The 22,410-nt window shown below is 34.3% G+C and overlaps 2 protein-coding genes across 8 annotated transcripts in view; one reads left to right on the forward strand and one right to left on the reverse strand.

Moving 5' to 3' along the window:
- LOC121368007 (RILP-like protein 1) overlaps positions 1-8,872 on the reverse strand; it is a 44,375-nt gene extending 35,503 nt beyond the window's left edge. For 2 of the 7 annotated variants that reach the window (XM_041492514.1, XM_041492509.1), the window contains exon 1: positions 8,420-8,865. In XM_041492514.1, coding sequence (XP_041348448.1) covers positions 8,420-8,716 — 297 coding nt within the window. In that variant the 5' untranslated portion in view covers positions 8,717-8,865. Of the gene's footprint in view, positions 1-8,419 lie in introns of all 7 variants that reach the window. The other 5 variants (XM_041492510.1, XM_041492513.1, XM_041492507.1 and 2 more) reach the window with 5 other exon arrangements.
- Positions 8,873-11,081: 2,209 nt separating this feature from the next.
- Positions 11,082-21,787, forward strand: LOC121368008 (transmembrane emp24 domain-containing protein 2-like). Its single transcript, XM_041492515.1, has 4 exons — positions 11,082-11,321; positions 14,926-15,121; positions 15,671-15,778; positions 18,113-21,787. Exons 1-4 carry the CDS (start codon positions 11,136-11,138, stop codon positions 18,235-18,237), a joined length of 615 nt encoding a protein of 204 aa, XP_041348449.1. The 5' UTR covers positions 11,082-11,135; the 3' UTR covers positions 18,238-21,787.
- Positions 21,788-22,410: the final 623 nt, after the last annotated feature.

The raw sequence follows: 22,410 nt of genomic DNA on the forward strand, positions 1-22,410 counted from the left end.
ACTCAACACATTTTAGTTACGGTTATATGGTGTCAGACATATGGTTAAGGACCACACAGATATTGAGAGACGAAACCCGCTGTCGCCACTTCATGGGCTACTCTTTTCGATTAGCAGCAAGGGATCTTTTATATGCACCATCCCACACAGGGTAATACATACTACAGACTTTGATATACCAGTCGTAGTCTATGATTGATCCTGTCGGGCTAATTCTCATTCCAGCCAGTGCACCACGACTGGTATATCAACAAATGCAATTAAGAAAATGTCTATGGGAAAGAAAAAACATGCTGTGAAAGAAAAATTGAATAGTCCACATTAAAAAAACAGTGCCGTAGAGAATAAAAAACTGTATGGCAATCGTCATGACATAGCTGATTGCTGTGGGCAATTACATGGGTTGCATCAAAGGATACAGTGTTCACTATCATGTCTGTAAGATGGTGCACATAAAAGATTCATTGGAAAAATGTAGCAAGTTTCCTCTCTAAGTCTATAGGTCAAAATTACCAAATGTTTGACATCCAATAGCTGATAATGAATAAATCAGTGTGCTCTAAACAAAACAAACTTTAACTTTAACCACTGTTTAAACAGAGCTCTGAATACGAATACTGTGATCTCCACTGAACATGCTTAACATATAGATCACATGAGATTCAATATATATTAAGAGTTCATGTACAAAATGTAACATGGTACTTGTCATGTATACAATGTCATGCGTTTGATGGAAACTTTATAGTTGTATTGTTAAGTTGTATTAACATCAATGTTATCTGGAAATGACATATATCATATTTAAGGACTGTTGTTTAGTTTATGCTCATTGGGGCATGAAAAAAAATCTTCTGCTTAAATATTGTGAGTCGACGCAGCTGTTCACATGTAATTTTACAAGCAATTTTTTTTAGTTCATACCCAGATGAACATAAAAAAAATACAGACAATATTTGTAATTAAATTTTAATCATACTTGCTAATAATAACACTAAAAGTTGATATTATTTTATTTTGAATTATTTTTTGTGGGGGTTCAGTAATATATGACAATATAAAGTGACATCATCAAGAAATGAACAAACTTGCGTTGCTATGGCTGGACCAATGGGATTATGTTAAATTGTAATGAATGTAACAGAAATTTGACTATTTTTGAAAAGAACTGTTCATATGTTTCTACTGTCATTACCTCATATTAAAACTAATAAACTAATTTTACAGTTGGGCAAGATCAAGCAAAATTCCACATTTGATCCGATCCGATAAGCTTTTACATGCTCATGTACCACTAAGGTTTCGAGCATGTCTGCCCCAGGGTTCGGCCTACTAAGTAATTAGTAGTACCTAATTAAAATATACTTGTGGTGTCGCCCATCGGACTACAGGCTGGTAGGTACCAGTACCGGCTCCAACCCAGAGTGAGTTCTTAAAGGAAACATGTCACGTGACCTATATTTGGCACCAACCATGTACAATTAATTATAAATTGAATCACCTAAAAATAAAAAATAAAAATAAAAATAATTACTTAAAATATCTCCGTAAAAACCCCCCTGAGATATGAACTCTTAGCGGAAATTGCCGATCTTTAATGAGCAGGGCAATCACGAGGTCCGTGACGTCAGAGACGCGTCGCTTGATCTGAAGCCTTACACTTAAAAGCATTAGTCCGTACCATTCATAAAGAATCTAAGACTTGCACAGAGTGTTCGTTCGCAAAAGTTTTGCCGTATCAATTTGAGCTGTTAGTAAATGAAGAAAGACACACATTTACTTACAACAGTGATACTTAAGAAAAAACGGATAGCGAGTCGGAGGGTGGAGAAACCGATGGTGCCAGACCAGACCAGTCGACCAATTTACAGCCCGGAGCCCGAAAGTAACCCGGAGACAAAACCAAAACCCGGATGCTAATGCCGAGATGTATACTGTTCATATTTAGCATAAAGATACACCTCGGTATGATGTATTTAAATATGTAAAAAATATAAATGTAGGACAAACATTTTTTTTTTTTTTTTTTTTTTTTAGAAGATATCGCATTTTTCATGTTCGGGCTGTACATAATGAAATCTGTATGCAGTGTAAACAAACGCTCTAATTTATGACAAGGCGCTTCACTTTCATTAACCTGACTTGTAAAACAACATAAATGACTTGAGAGTATAATCAACTTTTAAACTAAATATATTTCAATTTGCATCAATAGAACGAAATAGGGTTATAGTATTTTTCTCTCATAAAAAAGTAGCATATTATTAGGCCTATTGGTAGGGTGCACTCACGATACCCAAGTAATAATTTTCTTTTCTTTGGTACTACGTAATTGGTCAGTTTTGTAATTTTAGATAGGAAAGTCTACTTAAGAGTTTTACAGCATTATTTACAGTAATGAAGCAGGGCGGCTGATAATGTCCATTAACATTGTACTATAGTCGCGACAGGTTACGCCACAATACCTTAAAAAAACTGGCACGTATTTTGTACGTATGTCTAGACCGTGGTAATCACTTACCTGGTCGATACCCTGCAATATACACCTGCCAATCAGGAATCACATGTGCAGGCCACGGAAAGAAAGGACCAATTAACTAAAACAACACTCTGATTCTCAAGTCAGCCCGTGGATGAAACATAATAGTTATTTCGACACCGACAGTAGTGGTTTATTTTGTATTGAACTTCGTGTTACTTTGGGGCTTTGGGCGATGAGGAACGTTTTTGTGACGTATTCCGCCCGAAGATTAAAAACATTATTTATAATTATTATTGTTTTCTACACATTTTTTTAAAAACATATTTAAATACATGGTACTGAGATGTATCCTCATGCCACATCCCATGTTTGTATATGCCATATTTAATTACTTATTGACGTTTCCTTCTTTGGACGGTGAATACAGATTTTGTTATGTAGGCCTACAGCCCTAACATGAAAAATCTTTTTTTTCCTAAAAAATAAATAAATAAAAATTTCAACATTTTTGTTTTAACATATATAAATACATCATGCTGAGGTGTATCTTTGTGCCAAATATGTACAATGTACACCTCGGCATTCGCAACCGAGTACTGTTTTTGTCTCCGGGCTGTAAATAGGCTGACACCAAAGTACTATGCGGTGTTGGTGTCCAATCTTTTCTTTTGCGATAAAATACACGCGCCTTTCTTCGGATACAATCCTTTGGAAAACCATAAAAAGACAATCCCGATCGTTTAAACTGTTTATTTTTACACCCAAAGGCCGCGCAGTACGGCACTGTTGGACTGAAAAGATCGTAAGCCCCTTACTCCATATATAAACAGTTAACAACAATGGAAGAGTACAGCGGCTCTGACGTCACTTCCCTTTTTTTTCCGAACGCTCACGAATAAATATGCATAAATCGTACTTTGATACTGATTAGCGTAATTTCTTCATTTTAAGTTAACTACACGTATTTTATTGTTATAAAGTTATTTGTATATTATTTTTATATCATTTTGCTTTTAAAATGAGCTATAATATGGTCTCGTGTCATGTTTCCTTTAAGGGCTCAATGGGTAGGTGTAAGGCCACTACACCCTCTTCTCTCTAACCAACTAAAAACTAACCCACTGTTCTAGACAGACAGCCCAGGTAGCTAAGATGTGTGCCCAGGACAGCGTGCTTGAACCTTAATCCGATATAAGCACGAAAATAAGTTGAAATGAATTAATGAATGTGGTGTCCCTCCATTATTTGTCCTTCTGTTACTGTAGCAACATGATTTTTCTATTTTTTTTATGTCAAAGAAAATGTTTTCATGTTTTTTTTAATCCATATGATCAACTAATAGCTTGGAAATATTAATAAGTTATAATTTATTTATTTTTTTAATTACCAGTATATAAATTTAGTCATAGTGTCCAATTAAAAACCTGTTCCTCTGTTACCAGTAACAGAGGGACATTTATGTCATTGTACATTCAAACAGTTTGTGTGATAAAAACAACTTGAAAAACATCATATATACATGTATATATATATACATGTATATATATATATATATATATATATATATATATATATATATATATATATATATAAAATTAGTTATATAACATCAACTTCTGCAATTCATAAACACTGCCAGTCCTTGAATAACACCTTACAATAGGATTACAGCTACTAATTGGGGCAATAACATGATCACTTTGTACCTGTCTTATCTCTATTTGTATGTATATCTCTATTTTTGGCATACTAAGAGTAAGTAATTTACTTCCCAACCAGAGCAAGTTTTAATGACTCATTAGGTAGGTGTAAGGTTACTACACCCTCTTCTCTCACACTAACCACTAACAACTAACCCACTGTCCTGGACAGACAGCCCAGACAGCTGAGGTGTGTGCCCAGGACAGCATGCTTGAACCTTAATTGGATACAAGCACAAAAATAAGTTGAAGTTAATGAATGAATGAAAAAGCAACAGAAAAAGTATTTTTTAGCTTTGTATAAAATTTGCTTAATACACATATTGATTGTTCAGTGTTCGAAATAAGCACTTGTCCGTTTGTCCTGAGGCTGACAAGTGAAAATCTGCTCGGACAAGCAAAATGTACCTTAATGGTCTAATTTTGAGCAATAAAAAATAAGTTCCTTGTACTTTAATAAAACAAAACATTTATTTGGACAAGTGAAAATATTGCTGGACAAATAGATTTCTCGATGTACTTGTCCAGTGGACAAATGACAAATTCTGTTTATTTCTATCTCTGTTGTTATAAGCCGAATCATTGCCTGTTAATATCATACTGTTAATCAATATCATTAATATCATTTACATTAAACTGTTCTAGTCAAAATGCATAATACATGAGTGGCCGTTAGATACCATTTATCTTATGAGCTGTTTTAAAATGTATCTTATGAGCAAAATAAAGTTTGATACATTTTAAAACAACAAATTGTAAGATAAATGGTATCTAACGGACACGAATGTATTATTTTATTTCTTATATATCCTCAACAACAAGGTTTTAAGCAAATTTTAACATCTGTTTTTACTAAAAGTTATTTGCAGCAGGGTTGAATTTTAGCAGTCGCCCGTGGTGACCTTTATTTGCTAAGGGCCACTAAGAATTTTACCAAGGTAGTCCACCGGGCGACTATCAATTTTAGGGTTTGGCGAGTATGGTATCAGTTGAAAAAGAAAGACACTGAAACTTAATTGAATTATGACAAAACACTGCGTCTGTGTTGGCACGAACTACAGATCTGGCAGCAGAAGACACAGAATGTACTGTATATTTTAACTACACCAGACTCAGCTTCTGTGGCTTTGGGCCGGGTTTTTCTAAAAAAATAGACCTCAAAATGTTTATATTGAAGACACTGCATGTATTTTTAAAATCTGGAAGTCATCGCCTTATTCGAATGGACTGGATATACCATAATTATCTAGTAGTGCTACTATTTGACAAGTGTTATTCAATGTTATGGTAAAAAGGAATCATATTTAATTAGCTTACATTATTCTGGGACAAAATAAAAATCTATCTTGTAGTTTTAACTCACACTAATGTGAGAGCATATAAAAGTAACAATATCATTTTCCATTACCACATGGCTTATTCCAAAGGTCAGTTAATTGCTTGTCGTTGTCGGTATTGTTTTAAGTTTAAGCGATTTGCATGAAACGAGAACAGATCAGATCTAAAGTGCCACAAGACTTACATGATGACATAACCATCCAAATATTATTGTAATAAACAATAAGTATGCTTTTTATGCCTTGTAATATGATAACTAAGTACATCGTATATTTTTGTAAAAAAAATATATTAAACTTCACAGATTTACTTTTCTTTCTATACTCATTTTATTGGTAGCCTACTACTGCAGCATTTACACTATCCAAATTGTGCGTGCTTCATCTATAAGATAGTCACTCCCGAAAAAAATCCTTTACTGGAGATCTTAACCCTTCTTGCATCCACACAAGGAGGACTGCCACCCAGACTAGTTGAATGCCAGACAACTCGGACCCATGGACAACTCGGCCCAGACAACTCGGCCCACGTCGAGACAGCTCGGCCCAGAGTTCTGAGACAACTCGGCCCACCGCAAGACAACTCGGCCCGGAGTCCAGAGACGACTCGGCACATGCACAATATTGTCTATTGTTGAAAAATATTGTTGAACAAGTATTGTTTTTTAAATTAAAGTATTCTCACAGAAATAAAAGAGTGTGTTTTTTGTTAGTTTTGAATTAGTCTCACCTTAACATAAACGTCCCGAAACGAAGTGTCATGTCGGAGGGATAAATTGCTGATCCATTTATCTTTGAAGATAGTTTCCGCTGTTCGAATAATTTGTTTTTGTTCTACAATCAGTGATCTAAACATTGGAGATGATCCCAGAAAAAACATGCAAAGTTATTTATCGTTGTAACAACACTCGCGGATATAGCCTCCTGACTTCCTGCTTTTAAGAATTAATTCCAATTGGTGAGCATGATGCCATTTTCAAATAATGTATATAACCGTCCGAATTATTGGACTTATCACTTTCTAATATCACTTTCCAACAAAATGCCGACATATCCGTGTTCCTTTTGTTCCAATGAAGTTCGACCCAGACAACATGCATTACGCTGCGACGTTTGTTCACGATGGCAACACCGCACCTGTAATACTGGTGAGTATATATTATGTCGCGAAATTAATACGCACGCACTATTTTCCACTTTGCTTAAAGTAATGTCTAGATTTTCTAGTAAACCATAAAGGAAAACACAAACAAAATACAGTCATAATTCAATTTATTGAAAGTTGTATTATAATGTTTTAAAAGGTAACACCACTATAGACTATGTGGACCGCAACTGGAGAAAGGAATACAAATAAAAATAAGAAAATCATTTAAAAGGTGATATTTGCCGAATAGTGCTGAAAATGAATAAATCATATTGTCATTTGTATATTTTTTATATTGAATCCTAAGTGCGAAACGATAAACATATATACCAGCTGTCCTTGATGGCGACTAATCGTTAATTATTTTATGTAACTTCAATCGATGGCGACTAATCGTTTATTCTTTCATCTACCAAAGGGTGTTAACAGTTAACACATGAAGCTGTGAGTTGTGATTCTAATACAGGTGAGGCGGGTAGGTCTTTATCCACTTTTTTTCTGTTTATTTGTTTTATATTGCTTGCGATATGTGATATTTGTAGTACAATATTTGAGTATTTGGGTAATGTATTACCGTAAAATTTAAAAGTGACTGTTATTTTATGTTTAAGAAAAATAAAAATGGTAATAATTTTAATAATGCAGGAATCACTCAAGAGGATTACCGGCTGAAAATCTGATTTCGACATATAGCCGCTTTCCTCAAGTATCAATGAACCCGTATCAATAACTCGGGGCCGAGTTGTCTCGGACAACTCGGCCTCGGGGCCGAGTTGTCTGGGCCGAGTTGTCCATGGGTCCGAGTTGTCTGGTCCCCGACTAGTTCATCTACTATATTTTTGTACAGCATGCGAAGGTCTACCGTTATTCTCTTTCTACTGCATTATTTTTTTTTTACTTGAGAGACAATGCAAGTCAAGCTGCATACCTTGGTGGTTCTAGCATTTTGTCTTCACACCTGTATTAAAAATGAAATTTAATCTGTATAATGCAATGTAGCCTGATTATTCTGATGGTAAGAGAGCTAGACAGACATTTGAACAGTTGTTACTTAGAGAGTATTAACAACTTTCCAAATGTCAGTCTAGCTTTCTTACAGTCAGAGTACTCAGGCTAAATTTAACATTTTTATTTATACTGGATTTCTTTTCTTTAAAAAAAAATGTTATTTGAGTTGGTATGGGTTTGGGGCAGGACGTAGCCCAATGGCAAAGCATTCGCTCGATGCGCAGTCGGTCTGGGACGATCCCCGTCAGTGGGCCCATTGGGCTATTTGTCGTTCCAGCCAGTGCACCATGACTGGTATATCAAAGGCTGTGGTATGTACTACCCTGTCTGTGGGATGGTGCATATAAAAGATCCCCTGCTGCTAATTGAAAAGAGTAGCCCACGAAGTGGTGACAGCGGGTTTCCTCTCTCAATATCTGTGTGGTCCTTAACCATATGTCTGATGCCATATAACCATAAATAAAATGTATTAAGTGTGTCGTTAAATAAAACATTTCTTTCTTTGGTATGGGTTTAAAACTTAAGAAACTGTTTTTATATGTTTTTATTCATTATGAAGTTACATGCCAATTCATTGCTGTTTTAATTGCAGGGGTTGGTGGGGTATAACAAATGCTGACTTTGCATTATGCAATTATTGAACAACATTTTGTGCCAATCAGGATAGAGTTTTGGATCCGATATGGAATATTTAATAAAATTATTAAATAAAATTATGAATAAAATTAAAATCTATAATTTATACCTGTTCAAATCTTGCCCTCTCTTGCGCTCTTTCCAGTTTCTCAGCCTGAAGCTTCTCAACCACAAGTTTTAACTGACTAATCTCTTCGTTCTCATGTTCGTATCGACTCGCCAATAGTTCAAGCTGCTCCAAAGCTTTGATCACTTTTGGCATAAGGTCAGTCACTGAGTCATTACCGTAGACTGTAATTAGTTTGTCAAATTCTTGCGCTATGCCCGCCGCTTGGTCGTAAACGTCCGTCACTGTGATTACCCATTCTTCAGACATTCTACGATCAGAGATTGTCCGGGAATCCATCGAAATTAGAAAACAGAAAGTCAGGAATGAGGAAGTTCCATAATGTGAGAACAGATCCTACGAAGTCATCAAGCCATCACGAGTTGTTGATCCTTCCCACTAATTTTACTTCCGGGAAAAAAAAAGATTGTTGATACACGTGAAAAAAAGTTAAGACCATCCATTTTCCCCCGGCCCCCACCGTGGACAATGCATGCATATTTAACGAAAACTCATTATGAACTGAAACACCATACTTATCAAAGATTTTTTCTTGAGGAACAAACAGTATTAGGCTATTATTTTAAAGTTTTAGTGAGTGTAATTATTCAATAAATGATTTTATTGACCACAATATGCCTGGATCAACGGTGCGAAAATTCGCCAACTTTCTATTTTGTCCGAACCAAATTGTTAACAACTACAAACAATTACTCTTCTACCTTTAATTGCCGTTATATTTCCTCCAAAGTTTGTCCAGACACAAATCGTAAAAAACCCACTACAAATATACAGATTCCACACACGAGACTGCAACGATGTCGCCAATATTGTCTTTGCTGAGATTGCATAGGGAAAAATACATGCAGTTTTCTGCCGTCTGCCATGTTGCATGTTTATGGAATACTCTTCAAGAGGGGTGAAAGCCTCCAAAGTATGTGACACAATTAATATGAAATTGATGATCTCTAGTGGTATCATTAAAATAATAATAATAATAATAATAATAATAATAATAATAATAATATATTAAAAAAATAATATGACGTCATCACGTTTGTTTTATATCATAGCATGTTATGACGTTGTTAGATTAAGTCCTATCCTTTCAACCCTCTTGAAGAATATTCCATAAAAAGTCAAAATGGCAGCCAATACAAAATTACATGCTTTTTTCCCTATGCGCTCTCAGCGAAGTCGATATAGGTGACATGGTTATCATCTGGTATGTGGAATCTGTGTCATTGTAATGGGTTTTTCAAGATTTGTGTCTGGACAAACTTTGGAGAAAATCTAACGGCAATTAAAGGTAGGAGAGTAATTTTTCGTAGTTGTTAACAATTTGGTTCGGACAATAGCTGCTGTCACGACTTTCACGACTGTCCAATTGCTAGTCTGTGCGCTCTTACAACTCGATTCTCGACGTATAGCTCATTAATTAGTTGTTACTCTGAGCGCACCGTCGTAAGCCGGGAGTTGCAGGGGCGTAGCGTGATCTGGACCTGGTTGGGGGGGGGGGGGGGTCGAATATGAACCAAGTGGACCCTTTTTCTATTTTGTTTTGCACCACCAGAAACTCCATATGTATAAACCTGTATGTTTTAGACCATTTGCTTCAGTGGAGTGGGGGGGGGGGGGGGGGTCATCCGAACCCCCCAGCCTACGCCCCTGAGTTGGGGAAATTACAACGCAACCATCGAGTTGGCAAACTTTGTCGTAACACTTGACAGTCTTACAAGTAGAATTCGCGTCTTATATTTTTAATAGGCCTGTGTATAATGTAAAATATCAACCTCGTCTAGTTAATTAGTATTTATCTCGGCAAACCGACAAATAACGATTACATAGACTCGATTGCTATTTTACATATTAAAAAACACTCGTGACGAATCATTCCTCCCTCCCTAATAACATAGCTAAATAATTAATTATGAGTTATATTATTTTATGAAATGTCGGAGTAGGCCTACAAATAAACAAAATATTAATTCAAAAGGAAATCCATATTTAGATCACCTTTGAAATGGAGTGGGGAGTGGTGGTGGTGGTGGTTGAAGGTTCGATGACACCCCTGCCCATGCCCATGCCGCATTCGACGCCTATGACGTGCCGGTTTATCTGTTATTATTGCACATTCTATCTGTCTAATCCAACGTTTTAACCGGGAGTGCTGTTATCATTTATTCCTCCCTATAAATAAATGTCTCAAACACTCAGCTAGGTGACAGTTGCTTTTGAACATTATTATCCACGAAAACCGGGTGGGTCATATTCCTTTTTATTTTATTTTTATTTTTTATTTATTTCGTGCTTATTTCACACTGAGCAAATTACACGCGTAATCCGTGCAGCTTTACCTTTAGTAGGTCAATTGCCATGCTACCTACGGTAACCGTATTGCTAATGCATCAATAAAAAATTTGTGGTGTCTTTTTATTTTTTGTTGAGTATACATGATTACGTCACGTTGATGCTAAAATTGGGAAATACCGCTTATGTAATAAAAACAAAATAGCATACAAATAAATTACTCAATTATTTATATTTACTGTGCATACAATGAAATACATATTTTAAATATTTGAGGGGTTTTTTTTTTCTTTCTTATAAATCCGGAAAAAAGTATTCTCTGCGGTTCAGTTCTAACGCATGCGTAGATTGTCGATACGTGGCAAAGCAAGTGCACGTTGACAACAAACGTAAATTCCGACTTGCAGTCATGGACTTGTTACATATTTTGTCTTGTTTAATTGTATGTTTGGCATCTTTTATACCTGTAGAAAGTTATTTTATTAATATTGATGCGCATGCTGAAGAATGCTTCTTCGACAAAGTGACGTCTGGCACCAAAATGAGCCTCATGTTTGAAGTGGCAGAAGGTGGTTTTTTGGATATAGATGTAAAGGTGATAGCATTATTTAGTTCATGTGTATATTCTGCTGTTTGTGAAGTTGGCTGTGAAAGGCAAGTCAGCATGTCATCGTCACTTCTCACCAAACCAACAGTTAAATAGTTACATGTAGGTCGGGTGTCCAAAACCTATGGTATGTAATGTAGTGTAGTGCCTTAGAAGTTACGAGTAACGATGATACCCCATCCTGGTCTGCTATATAGATCTACTGTCAGACTGATTTTCTTTTTGACCAACTTATTAAAATTAAAGTTACACAGTACTTAATATATGAACTTGCCGTTTTTTCTTGACAGTGTTACTTCAGTCGCATTATATATATATATATATATATATATATATATTATATATATATATATATATATATATATATATATATATATATATGATAATCATGTTGCCATATGTCACCTCATTTTGATCAAACATGTAGCCTATAGAAATGATTACTAAACAAAGATTTAGAAATGATTTCAAATTTCTCATCAAAGTATTATAATTCAAGTTGCTATTAAGACTAAACAACAAAAATGCAAATACTGATGCAGGATTTCTGCCAGATGGTAAATCGGGTATTGTGCCATACCCAAATATTTTTTTTCAAGTTAACTTTTTTGACAAAATTAGTTACTCTTATCATTACTCAGGGTTTCTGCCAGAGGGTAAAACGGGTATGGCGCCATACCCAAATTATTATTTTTTTAACATAACATTTTGACAAAATTAATGATACTTATTATTATTGTATGATTTTCTTAACCCAAACCCTAAATGTAACCCATTTTCTTTGTTGGGGAGGTGCTATCCTTTCTGTGGGATGGTGCATATAAAAGATCCCTTGCTGCTAATCAGAAAGAGTAGCTCATGAAGTGGTGACAGCAAGTTTCCTCTCTTAATATCTTTGTGGTCCTTAACCAAATCCTGACGCCATATAACTGTAATTAAAATGTGTTGAGTGTGTCGTTAAATAAAAACATTTCTTTCTTTCTTGTAACTTGTTGGGGAGGCCCCCCTTACCACCTGTTGACTGGCTGCATTCAATTTCATAGCGCCATACCCAAAAATTTCTTTCTGGCAGAAACACTGTTACTGTATGATTTTCTTAACCCTAACCCTAATCATAACCCATTTTCTTTCTTGGGGAGGACCCCCCCCCCCCCTACCTCTTGTTGACTTGCATTCAATTCCATAGAGCCATACCCCCAAAAATATTTCTGGCAGAAACACTGGTGTACTGTGTGGAATAGAATAGACATATTAATTTAAAAGACTTTATTGACACCATTTTAATTACATTAATGTAACATCTCATGGGATTTCCATCTAATACAAATTAAATGAGTCCTACTTTACATTCAAACAGTGAAATTTACAGACAAGGAAATGTATGACTATTTAAATATTATAAATTCTTTGATATACTGTAATTCAGGATATTATTGCAAAAAACGTGTTAGATATAGCTCACAGTAATAGCCTGCTGCAAATATATTGTGTTGAATTTATAAATATACTACTCAAAAGAATTTAAAGGTCAAACGATATTTTCGACATTATTTTCTGAATGTCAATTATATTAGCTAGACCATAATGTCACGCATGGTATTGTTCCATTTTGACGAAAGTGGGTCTAAGCAACCCATAAATGAATTAAAATCCACTGTCATTGACACTGTCGACTAGTTCTAATGGCGAAAACATGCTTACATTTGCACGTAAATTAGGGCGAAAGCGAAAGGTCTGCTAAGTTCCCATAACTTGCTTTTTTACAAAGCGCTTCATTTGCACACTTTGCACGTGTATTCCATGTTCCCAATGCTGAATTTCCGTATAATTGGAGCTTGCGTTCGTGTACGGTGCACACTCCAAATTCGACAATGGTACGACTTCAACTGACTATCGAAGATCGAGGAAGGGCTATTGCTTGGCTTCAGGATGGCAATACGCAAAGAAATGTTGCTCTGAAACTTGGTGTCAGTCAGAGTGTCGTTGGCCGACTGTGGCAACGGTACCAAGCAACGAATTCTGTTCGAAATCGTCCACGTTTGGGAAGACCCCGAAGCACTACAAATAGAGAGGACTGCTACATCACCAATATGGCTCTACGTCAACGCACAACCACTGCACGCCGATTACGTGACAATCTGCAGACTGCGACTGGAACTCGAGTGTCTGATGAAACCATACGCAATCGTCTGAGAGCCAATAATCTACGCTGCCGTCGCCAGGCTGTTCGACCACCACTCCTACCACGTCACAGAACGTCCAGACGTCACTGGTGCACGCTTCATCTGCGGTGGCAACGTGTTCAGTGGGGTCGAGTTTTGTTCACTGATGAGTCCAGGTTTAGTCTCCAGTTCAACGACGGTCGGGTTCGTGTCTGCAGACGTCCTGGGGAGCGCTTTGCTGACGTTAACGTTAGACAACGTCACCGGTTCGGTGGTGGCAGCGTCATGGTGTGGGGCGGCATCTCTATCCACCACAGGACCCCCCTCTATGTGGTGGATGGCAATCTGAATGGAATCCGCTATCTGAATGAGATTATCCGGCCGTTGGTTCTCCCAGGCCTTCAGCAGATTGGCGGCGGGGCAGTTCTGCAGGATGACAATGCCAGACCCCACCGCGCCAGGGTGGTAACGGACTTTCTCAGACAACAAGGTATCGCCAGGATGGATTGGCCAGCATATTCGCCTGACTTGGCCCCAATAGAGAACGCCTGGGACGAATTAGGCATGAGAGTTCGGGATAACCATGCCCCTCCGGCCAACCTTCATGATCTGGGTCAACTTCTTATGGCAGAGTGGCAGGCCATTCCCCAAGAGTTCTTCAGACGTCTGATCAACAGCATGAGGCAATGATGTGTCGAGTGTATTCGCGCCAGGGGTGGATTCACACACTATTAAACGAATGTTCTAATGTGTAAAATCCATGTTTGACAACCTTCAACTTTGACAGCATGTCATGTGACTTTCTTGTATACAGTGACGTTTATTTGTGGTTTTTTGTAAATATGGAACAATAAATAAAAATTTTTGGTGTAGTTTACATCATCAATCTAATACACTCTGAAACTTATTTGGTTATAAATTTTTGACACTTAAATTCTTTTGAGTAGTATATAAACCTTTGATGAAAAAAGAAAAATACCACATAAACTTGCAATGATATACTTGCATTCTTGTTTATCTCATGTTTGATAGTGCTTTCACAAGCACTTAAAAACATGTCAGTCACTTGTAAGATATTCTTTCTTTGCGTCCTTATTAATTAATAGCCAACACAGTCCATTGATCATGGATTCATTTAACAATAACACTGATCCTTAAGTCAACCAGTGAACATCACATTTTATCTGCACTACTGAGTACAAGTTCAGACACACCAAGCACAGAATTATAATGGAGATATGCCAGTCGAATCATACTGTTACAACACCTAAATTGAAACAACATTTGTCTTATACACATATGTTTTAGAGTCTGTGCAACAAATCGCATAATGAGAACTCCGCTTTAAGATGAGTGAATTTTATAGCTGTGGGTGGTGACCAGTATATAGAACATGTTCATTACTTTACCAACATCATTACATATTTCAGATATATGGTCCTGATAACAAAGTTATCCATGCAGGAGATCGAGAATCAAATGGCAAATACACATTTGCTGCTCATATGGATGGAATTTACAAGTATTGCTTTAGCAACAAGATGTCCACTATGACCCCCAAAATAGTGATGTTCTCGGTTGATATTGGAGAAAAACCAAAAGGCCAAGACAACATGGAAACTGATGGTAAGAAAAGACTGACATAGAAATAAAAGTTAATTTTTATTGTTTTAACATTTATGAAGTTTAAAAAAAAAAAAGGCGAGAAATAGGTATTACTTTCCGATATCAGCAGCAATTGCATTTAGATCGGTTTCTCACAAACTATAAATCCTAGGTCAATTAAATTTGGTTTATGGTTTCACCTATGGATATTATCACAGTGGATATATTTTTTTGATAATAGGCTAGACATTTAATTCCATGGAATTTTTGTTATAAGCTAGCAATACCACTGGTAGTTTTTAGGGTAAATCATATTTACAAAAGGAACTAACTCGGTCGGTAGAACGCTTGCCTGAGGGTTTTCCCCCTGTCCCAACAAGAGCAGCATTGCTGGTATATGTGCTGAACTGTCTGTTGGAAAGAGTTTATAAAAATCCCTTGCTGCTAATTGGAAAATGTAGTTGTATGCTTCCTTATTTAACGTCTAATAGCCGATGATCAATTAATCATTGTATTGGGGTCATTAAATAAAACAAAACTTTACTTTACTTTTATTTGTTATCATTTCAGCTCATCATAACAAGCTAGCAGAGATGATTAATGAGCTGTCCACAGCTTTGACTGGCGTGAAACATGAACAAGAGTACATGGAAGTTCGTGAAAGAATACACAGAGCTAGTGAGTCAATTAAAAAAACATAAAGTCAGACTTCAGTAACTCAGAATTAAAGGATCTTCAGGAAATTCAAGTTTTCAAAGTTACTTTTATATGTCATTAAAACTTCTTCGAATATGCATATTGACTTCCAATATCATTTGTAAATAGAGTACATTTAACTGTATTTGCATCTTGCGTTACAATGGGAAAACATCCACACAGAACCAAGTTTCCAAAGTAAAATTTGTGATTTTGAACCTTCATTAGTCAATCTCAGATTGCATAAAAAGAACTAATTTAACACTTTTGTTATATGTAATATTTTAGGGAACATTCTAGTAAGACTAACCACCCTATAAAAAAAAATACAAATTTTGTTTTTAATAAAACAAAATTAAGGTTTAATAGTAGTTATTTCCCTTTGACTCGAGGTTTAACAATTTGGGGTACTAATATAAAATTTAATGTTTTATTCTATATACAATCCTCATTGTATGTAATATTTTAGTGAACATTCTAGTAGAAATAACTACCGTAATACATATGTACACAAACAGTTTAATAAACATTTTAAAGGTTAAATAGTAGTTATTTCCGGTTTTGACTCGGTCATACAGTTTGGAATAATATAAAAAAAATTTTTTTAAATACAATCTACGTGGGTCTTTTTATATATATTTTATTAGCAACCATTTAGTTAATTATAATTTACAATTTCCATTGAAATATGTAATTGTGTTTCTATGTATTGGTTTAAAAAATATTTGAAGAGTTCAGGAGCAAAAACTGACGTTACTCAGTTCAAGGTGTTGTGTTCTGATTTACATACTCGTTTTGTTTTTTAATTCTGTCCTTTATTTACTTTACTTATTTCAACTTAAAGGTAGGGTCAACTCAAACAAGAGCCTTATGTGTTGGAAAGATGCATACCCGGACCACCAACACATACTGACACTTTAACAAATGAAAAACGCGTAATTTTAGAGTTAATAAAAAAAACCATGATTATTCCTGCTAACTGGAGGCAGTCATTTTGTTTCGTTTTTGTGACGTCCAGTGGGATAGCTTGGGGCGAAGTGACGTCAGCTCCTGACCAGCTCCTGACCATCTCCTGTATGTACAGTGTAAACAAAAGCAGTAATTTTTGACAAGGCGCTTCTCTTTGATCAACCTGACTTGTAAAACAGCATAAATGACGTAATAATATAAATAAACTATTTAACTAAATATATTTCAAGTTGCATTAATGGCAAAAAAATGGGGTTATAGTATTTTTCTCTGTTTAATAATCCAAAGGAAAAATGTACACTATTAGGCCTATTGATATGCTACGTTGGAGCAAAAACGACAACCCACGATACCCAAGTGATAATTTTCTTTTCTTTGGGACTACGTAATTGGTCAGTTCTGTGGTTTTAGATGGAAAAGTCTACTTAATCAATAGTTTTACAGAACTATTTACAGTAATAAACCATGCCCATTACAATTTTAGGGGCGACAGGTAATATTCCACAATACCGGTATGTATTTTTGTGTCTAGACAGCCTCAATTAATTGGCTCGTCTGGTTACCAATCAAATATACACCTGCCAGTCAGGAATCACAGGTAGAAACAACTAACAGCATAGACCAATTAACTAAGAAAACACTGTGTATCATTTCAGTACGTAGGTTAATGCATGGACAAAACATTGTTAATTGTTTCAACTTGTTGTGTAGCCACTTTAACAATGGTATTTTATTTTGTATTGAAAAATAATATATTATATAGTGCTGGATATACTTATTGCTGGCTTACTGGGATGTGTATTATTACAGAACATTGCAATGTATGGCTATTTATCATCCCGCAAAAACCAGGTAGATTGTGTTTCTCTAGTTCTAAGGCTCATTCCTGACGTTACGCGTTAAGTATTACATAACCACGAGCTCGCCAGAGGGCGTACTCACTGAGATGGTACAAAATGGCTGCGCCCGTTATATATAATAGCCGTCACATTTAACCGTTTTATTAATTAACTATACGATTATACGTGTTGATATTAAGCAATAATGTGCATTATATATTGTTGAATATGCATACCAGGCCAAATGCCTTAATTGTCCTCTCCTTTAAGATCACCCATTGTGGACTTGATATGTTTTACATAGAAAGCATAACCCCAAAACCTCTTTTGCCAAAAAATTACTAAATGGATTTATCGTTTTTCTTTTTACGCCTGAACTCTTCATTTGTAAATATTAGTACATTTTCTTTGTATGTTTAGGATTCAAATGTGCTTTACTGAGCAAACACCTTGGCTGTCTGGACTATTTGCTGTTATTTTTTAATATATTTTTGTTTTTGCATTGCAGTTAATGACAACACCAACTCTCGGGTAGTTTTGTGGGCTTTCTTTGAAGCTCTCGTTTTGGTGGCGATGACGCTCGGACAGGTGTACTACTTAAAGAGATTCTTTGAAGTTCGACGTGTGGTGTGATAGGACAGTTTACAATTCATCTCATTACTCTACTCACTTCCTTACGCTGTCATCATCATCATCATCATTTGAGTGAAAGGTCGTTGTGCATGGGTTCCAGCATGCTATGCCAATCCTGTGATTTTTCCACTGACTACCACACATCATTCACATCTTATGCAGAATTTACTTATCTTTTGATTTAAAATATAAATATATTCGCTTAATTAGGCTTAAGAAGGTGGAGTACATTTGAATTTTAATGTAGATGGTTCAGTCTTGATATTATTATATTAAATTTACTATATATCATCAGAATATTAAAAAAAGTTCTCTTTTTATATAACTTGCAAGGATATGATATGGTAATTCAAAGAATTAATAATTTAAAGTAGCAGTGTTGCTTGTGAGTAATTTAACATCTTTTGCTAGTGCAAAACAAATGTAATTAAGACAACAGTCTTAACCTTACGTTTATACTGTCAACACCATTAAAGAAATAATACTTCAAGGAAAAATGTTTGGTGTCTTTTGTATAATATTTCTGATGAAACCATTTTAACCACTATTAGATACAAAGAATATTTGAATATTACATAGACAGTGCTGTTTGTGAAATAAGCACCTAAGATTCTGTTTGATGTAAATAAATATAAAAATAAAGTTATTAGAAAAGTAATATCATCTGTATATTTTCTGCAAATGGAAAAATACCAATTTTCAGTCACAAAAGTTTGCATATAGATGAGGGATATAATTTTCAGCTTTTCATCGTATTTCTCCTTTATTTTTTATTTTCCAAAAATGTATTTTTTTTTTAATAAAGTTGATTGGTTTCATATGCTTAAAAATTACCTTTATTTGGTGAAGAATTTTCGGTTTTTAAAAGATTATTTTAGGTTTTATTTTCAATTTGGCATCACACCATGACGTTGTTATGGAAATACAGCAAGTATGAATGAGAAGCTGGCGATCAAGTGACAACTCTCATATCACCACTAGAATTGGTTTGGTTCACATTAAACCTTCATAAAAAAAAGTTTTGAGATTTAATTTCAATTACGTTGATTGTAGCACACTGCCTTTTTCAGACCATTTGTTATGAAATACTAAGGTACAAAGGCAATATTAAGAAAACAAATGTCTTATAATAATATTTGCACAGAAATAAGCCTAGATATTGGAACTTATATGAACAGGGTATTATCAAACTGATCAAAATTGTTGTTTTCCAAAGCTTGTTATCAAATTAAGATTGTTTTCTTTTAATTTATATGGTCCCAAATATTTTATGAGTGAACATTTTTGGTTTACGACAATACAGAGTTCTGTATTAAAAAAAGATGTTACAGTTTTGTTATGGAAAATTTTAAATTAATATTGTTACGGTTTTCTGTCCATAGCCATGGAAAATTACACATTGCGTTACATTTTTCAAAACTAAAAACTGGTTTTCTTAAAGATGTCCACACTATCCTAGAAAGGAACCACTCTATGAGTATCCATGCAAAATATATTGTTTCATGTATGTCTGGTGCAAGGGTTTATGTATTTCATCCAAGTTTCTTTTTCCTTTTTAATATCAATATTTATTTTTCGTACGTATTTTAGGGAATGAATGTACATATAAAAAAAATCAATAAAATATTTGTTGTAATTAAATTAACAGAATTTGTTTAGTCACTGCATGAACTAACACGTATAGATATATGGTATCTAATAAATAATGACTTTTAAACAAAAATATTACATATTGGAAACAAAATGATTTTAGTTTGCCTTTGGTAGTACATGGAGTAATATTGTATATTTGTAATGTACAGAAAACTTGGAGAAACATTGACGGAAGAATGTTGTTAATTGTAAAGAGTAATCTTACAGTTCGTTTAGGTGATTAAATAATGTACTGTTGTGTCATTAATTTAAAACTAATTGTTCTTTGTGTAACTGAAAATTGTAGCACATACACACATTTAAACTGCCTGTTTGACTACAATAACACATGCTGGCAGCTAATGAATACCGGTTATCTGCTTGAATGTTATTTCATTGTGTGTTATTTAATAGTGTGTCATGTTTTGTATTAGATACTAATGAACACCTAGTCCATGTATGAAGTGACTTGTAGGTCTAGCATCTTTTGACATAAATGTGATTTCTTTTTTTGTTTGAAAGTTAACAAATCTGAAAATATTTAGTTAAATTGTTTAAACCCAATTAAAATTTTGATTGTACTGGCAAGTGATCTATGGAAGTTCAGTGTTTGAAAGTTTTAATTGTATTTGAGTATGGGGTTACCGTTACTCAGTTTTGAAGTTATGCATGCACTGTATTTTAAAAATATATTACAAATTCTGCCATCAATTGCGTTCAGTTTTTATTTTGAATAACATATTGAATGTACTGTGTGTTAGTTTACCTTTTTTGCCATGGAACATTATTTGTCGGCCCAAAAAGTGTGTTTACGATGTATAACAGAAAATAATTACATACACATAATTGAATAATTTTGTTTTAAGGGAAATTATCATAAACTAATCCCCATAATTAATGAGTAAGCCTGAACTATGCAAATTTGTTTTTGTACACGTTTAGGATTAATAATAAATGTACCAACAAACATATTAGAATAATATTCATTATTCTATGTTTGGTGTGGTACTATTTTTAACATCAGAACATTATTTTGAATTGTTATATTATTCTGATGGCTGCATTTAAAAAGTTAGTATGTTAAGATAAACTACTACTGAGTATACATATAATGTGATGTATGTATATTTAAATACTTATTGACTTTTAATGAGATCAAATTAAATGGATGCCATGCATTTCATTTAAGTAGGGTTTTTGGAAATTGATACAAACTGTTTTTCTGTCCCTTTGTTTTGTGCCATTTAAAAACATCCAAAATTCTTTGTAAATAGGAAGGTCTAACATATTAAAATAAATTGAAATGAATTGTGATTGAATAATATTCAGAATAATTTATTATTCGGTTGAAAACTAGCACTATGAAATTTAATTCTGATTGTACATATGTAGTTAATGTTTCTGTAGTATTGGTCAACTGTAATGCGTTTCTGTATGTATTACAGCATGAATACTTTTTGTGGTATTGTATACCTTAAAAATCCATAATCCAGACATCTGTTATAGTAAACGTTTACAAATTGACTCTCACACAAAATGTAAAGACAATTTGGTCTTAACTGAATTTTTTGTAATAAATTGAATAATAAAATAAAATTAATAGCTGATATTTACTGATCCAAATTTAGTGTATTTTTGTATGTATAGCCTTAATTTTTTCCAACACAAATGTTTGTTTTTTGTTACTTTTTCTTTGTGAGTTAGTTTTTGCTTTTAATAATGAAAAGTACTTTCAGTAGCAAAAAGAAAATTGGCTATTAACATTGTCGGTTTCAGAATTAGTTTTTATGCCAGTACTTGAAAAGTTTGATGGTATGTACAATTTCAAGTTAATTAAATTCATACAGAATATTGATAATATATAATTTTCTGTTTTGTATATACGTTTGATGTGCCTGTATTAAATTCTTGAACTCTCCACAGTGTTTTTTTTTTACATGGATTTTAATCATTTGTATATATACATATATATAATGTGTGTGCATGCATATGCTAAACGCCAAAAGAAACTACATTATACACATAAATATTTTCAAATTAATTCTTGTAAGAATAATTTTAGGAATCACAACAATGATAACATTAAACCATATGCATTAACAAAGAATTTCTCAAAATTTCATTATATTTTAGAAATAAAAAAATAACTGTTGATCATTCTGAGGGTGTGGGTGGTGTGTGTGTGTATAAAACAAACAAAACTTTAAAAAATTAGTAACACATGACATCAAACTTCTCAGTCGAAAATTGGAGGTAAAATTTCAAATGGATATAGTCATAACTGTTAAACAGACGCTTCAGTGTCTTTAATGTGTGCACTTTTCTCAAAATGACTTTTTTGGATTTTCCATAAACAATTTCAAAACGGAGGTAGTCAATAGTGACTGCTGACATAAATCACTTGCAGGATTTTCGCCATTAAGATGACTGCCACATCCTTAAATGATATATAATCTTTTCTACAGTTAAAAAACGGAGAATTTGCGTACCAAAGACTGGTTAGACAAATCTAAACCACAAGGCGGTGCTCTGTGGACATTT

The sequence above is a fragment of the Gigantopelta aegis genome, chromosome 3, assembly GCF_016097555.1.
Source record: "Gigantopelta aegis isolate Gae_Host chromosome 3, Gae_host_genome, whole genome shotgun sequence".
Classification (NCBI taxonomy): Eukaryota; Metazoa; Mollusca; class Gastropoda; order Neomphalida; family Peltospiridae; genus Gigantopelta; species Gigantopelta aegis.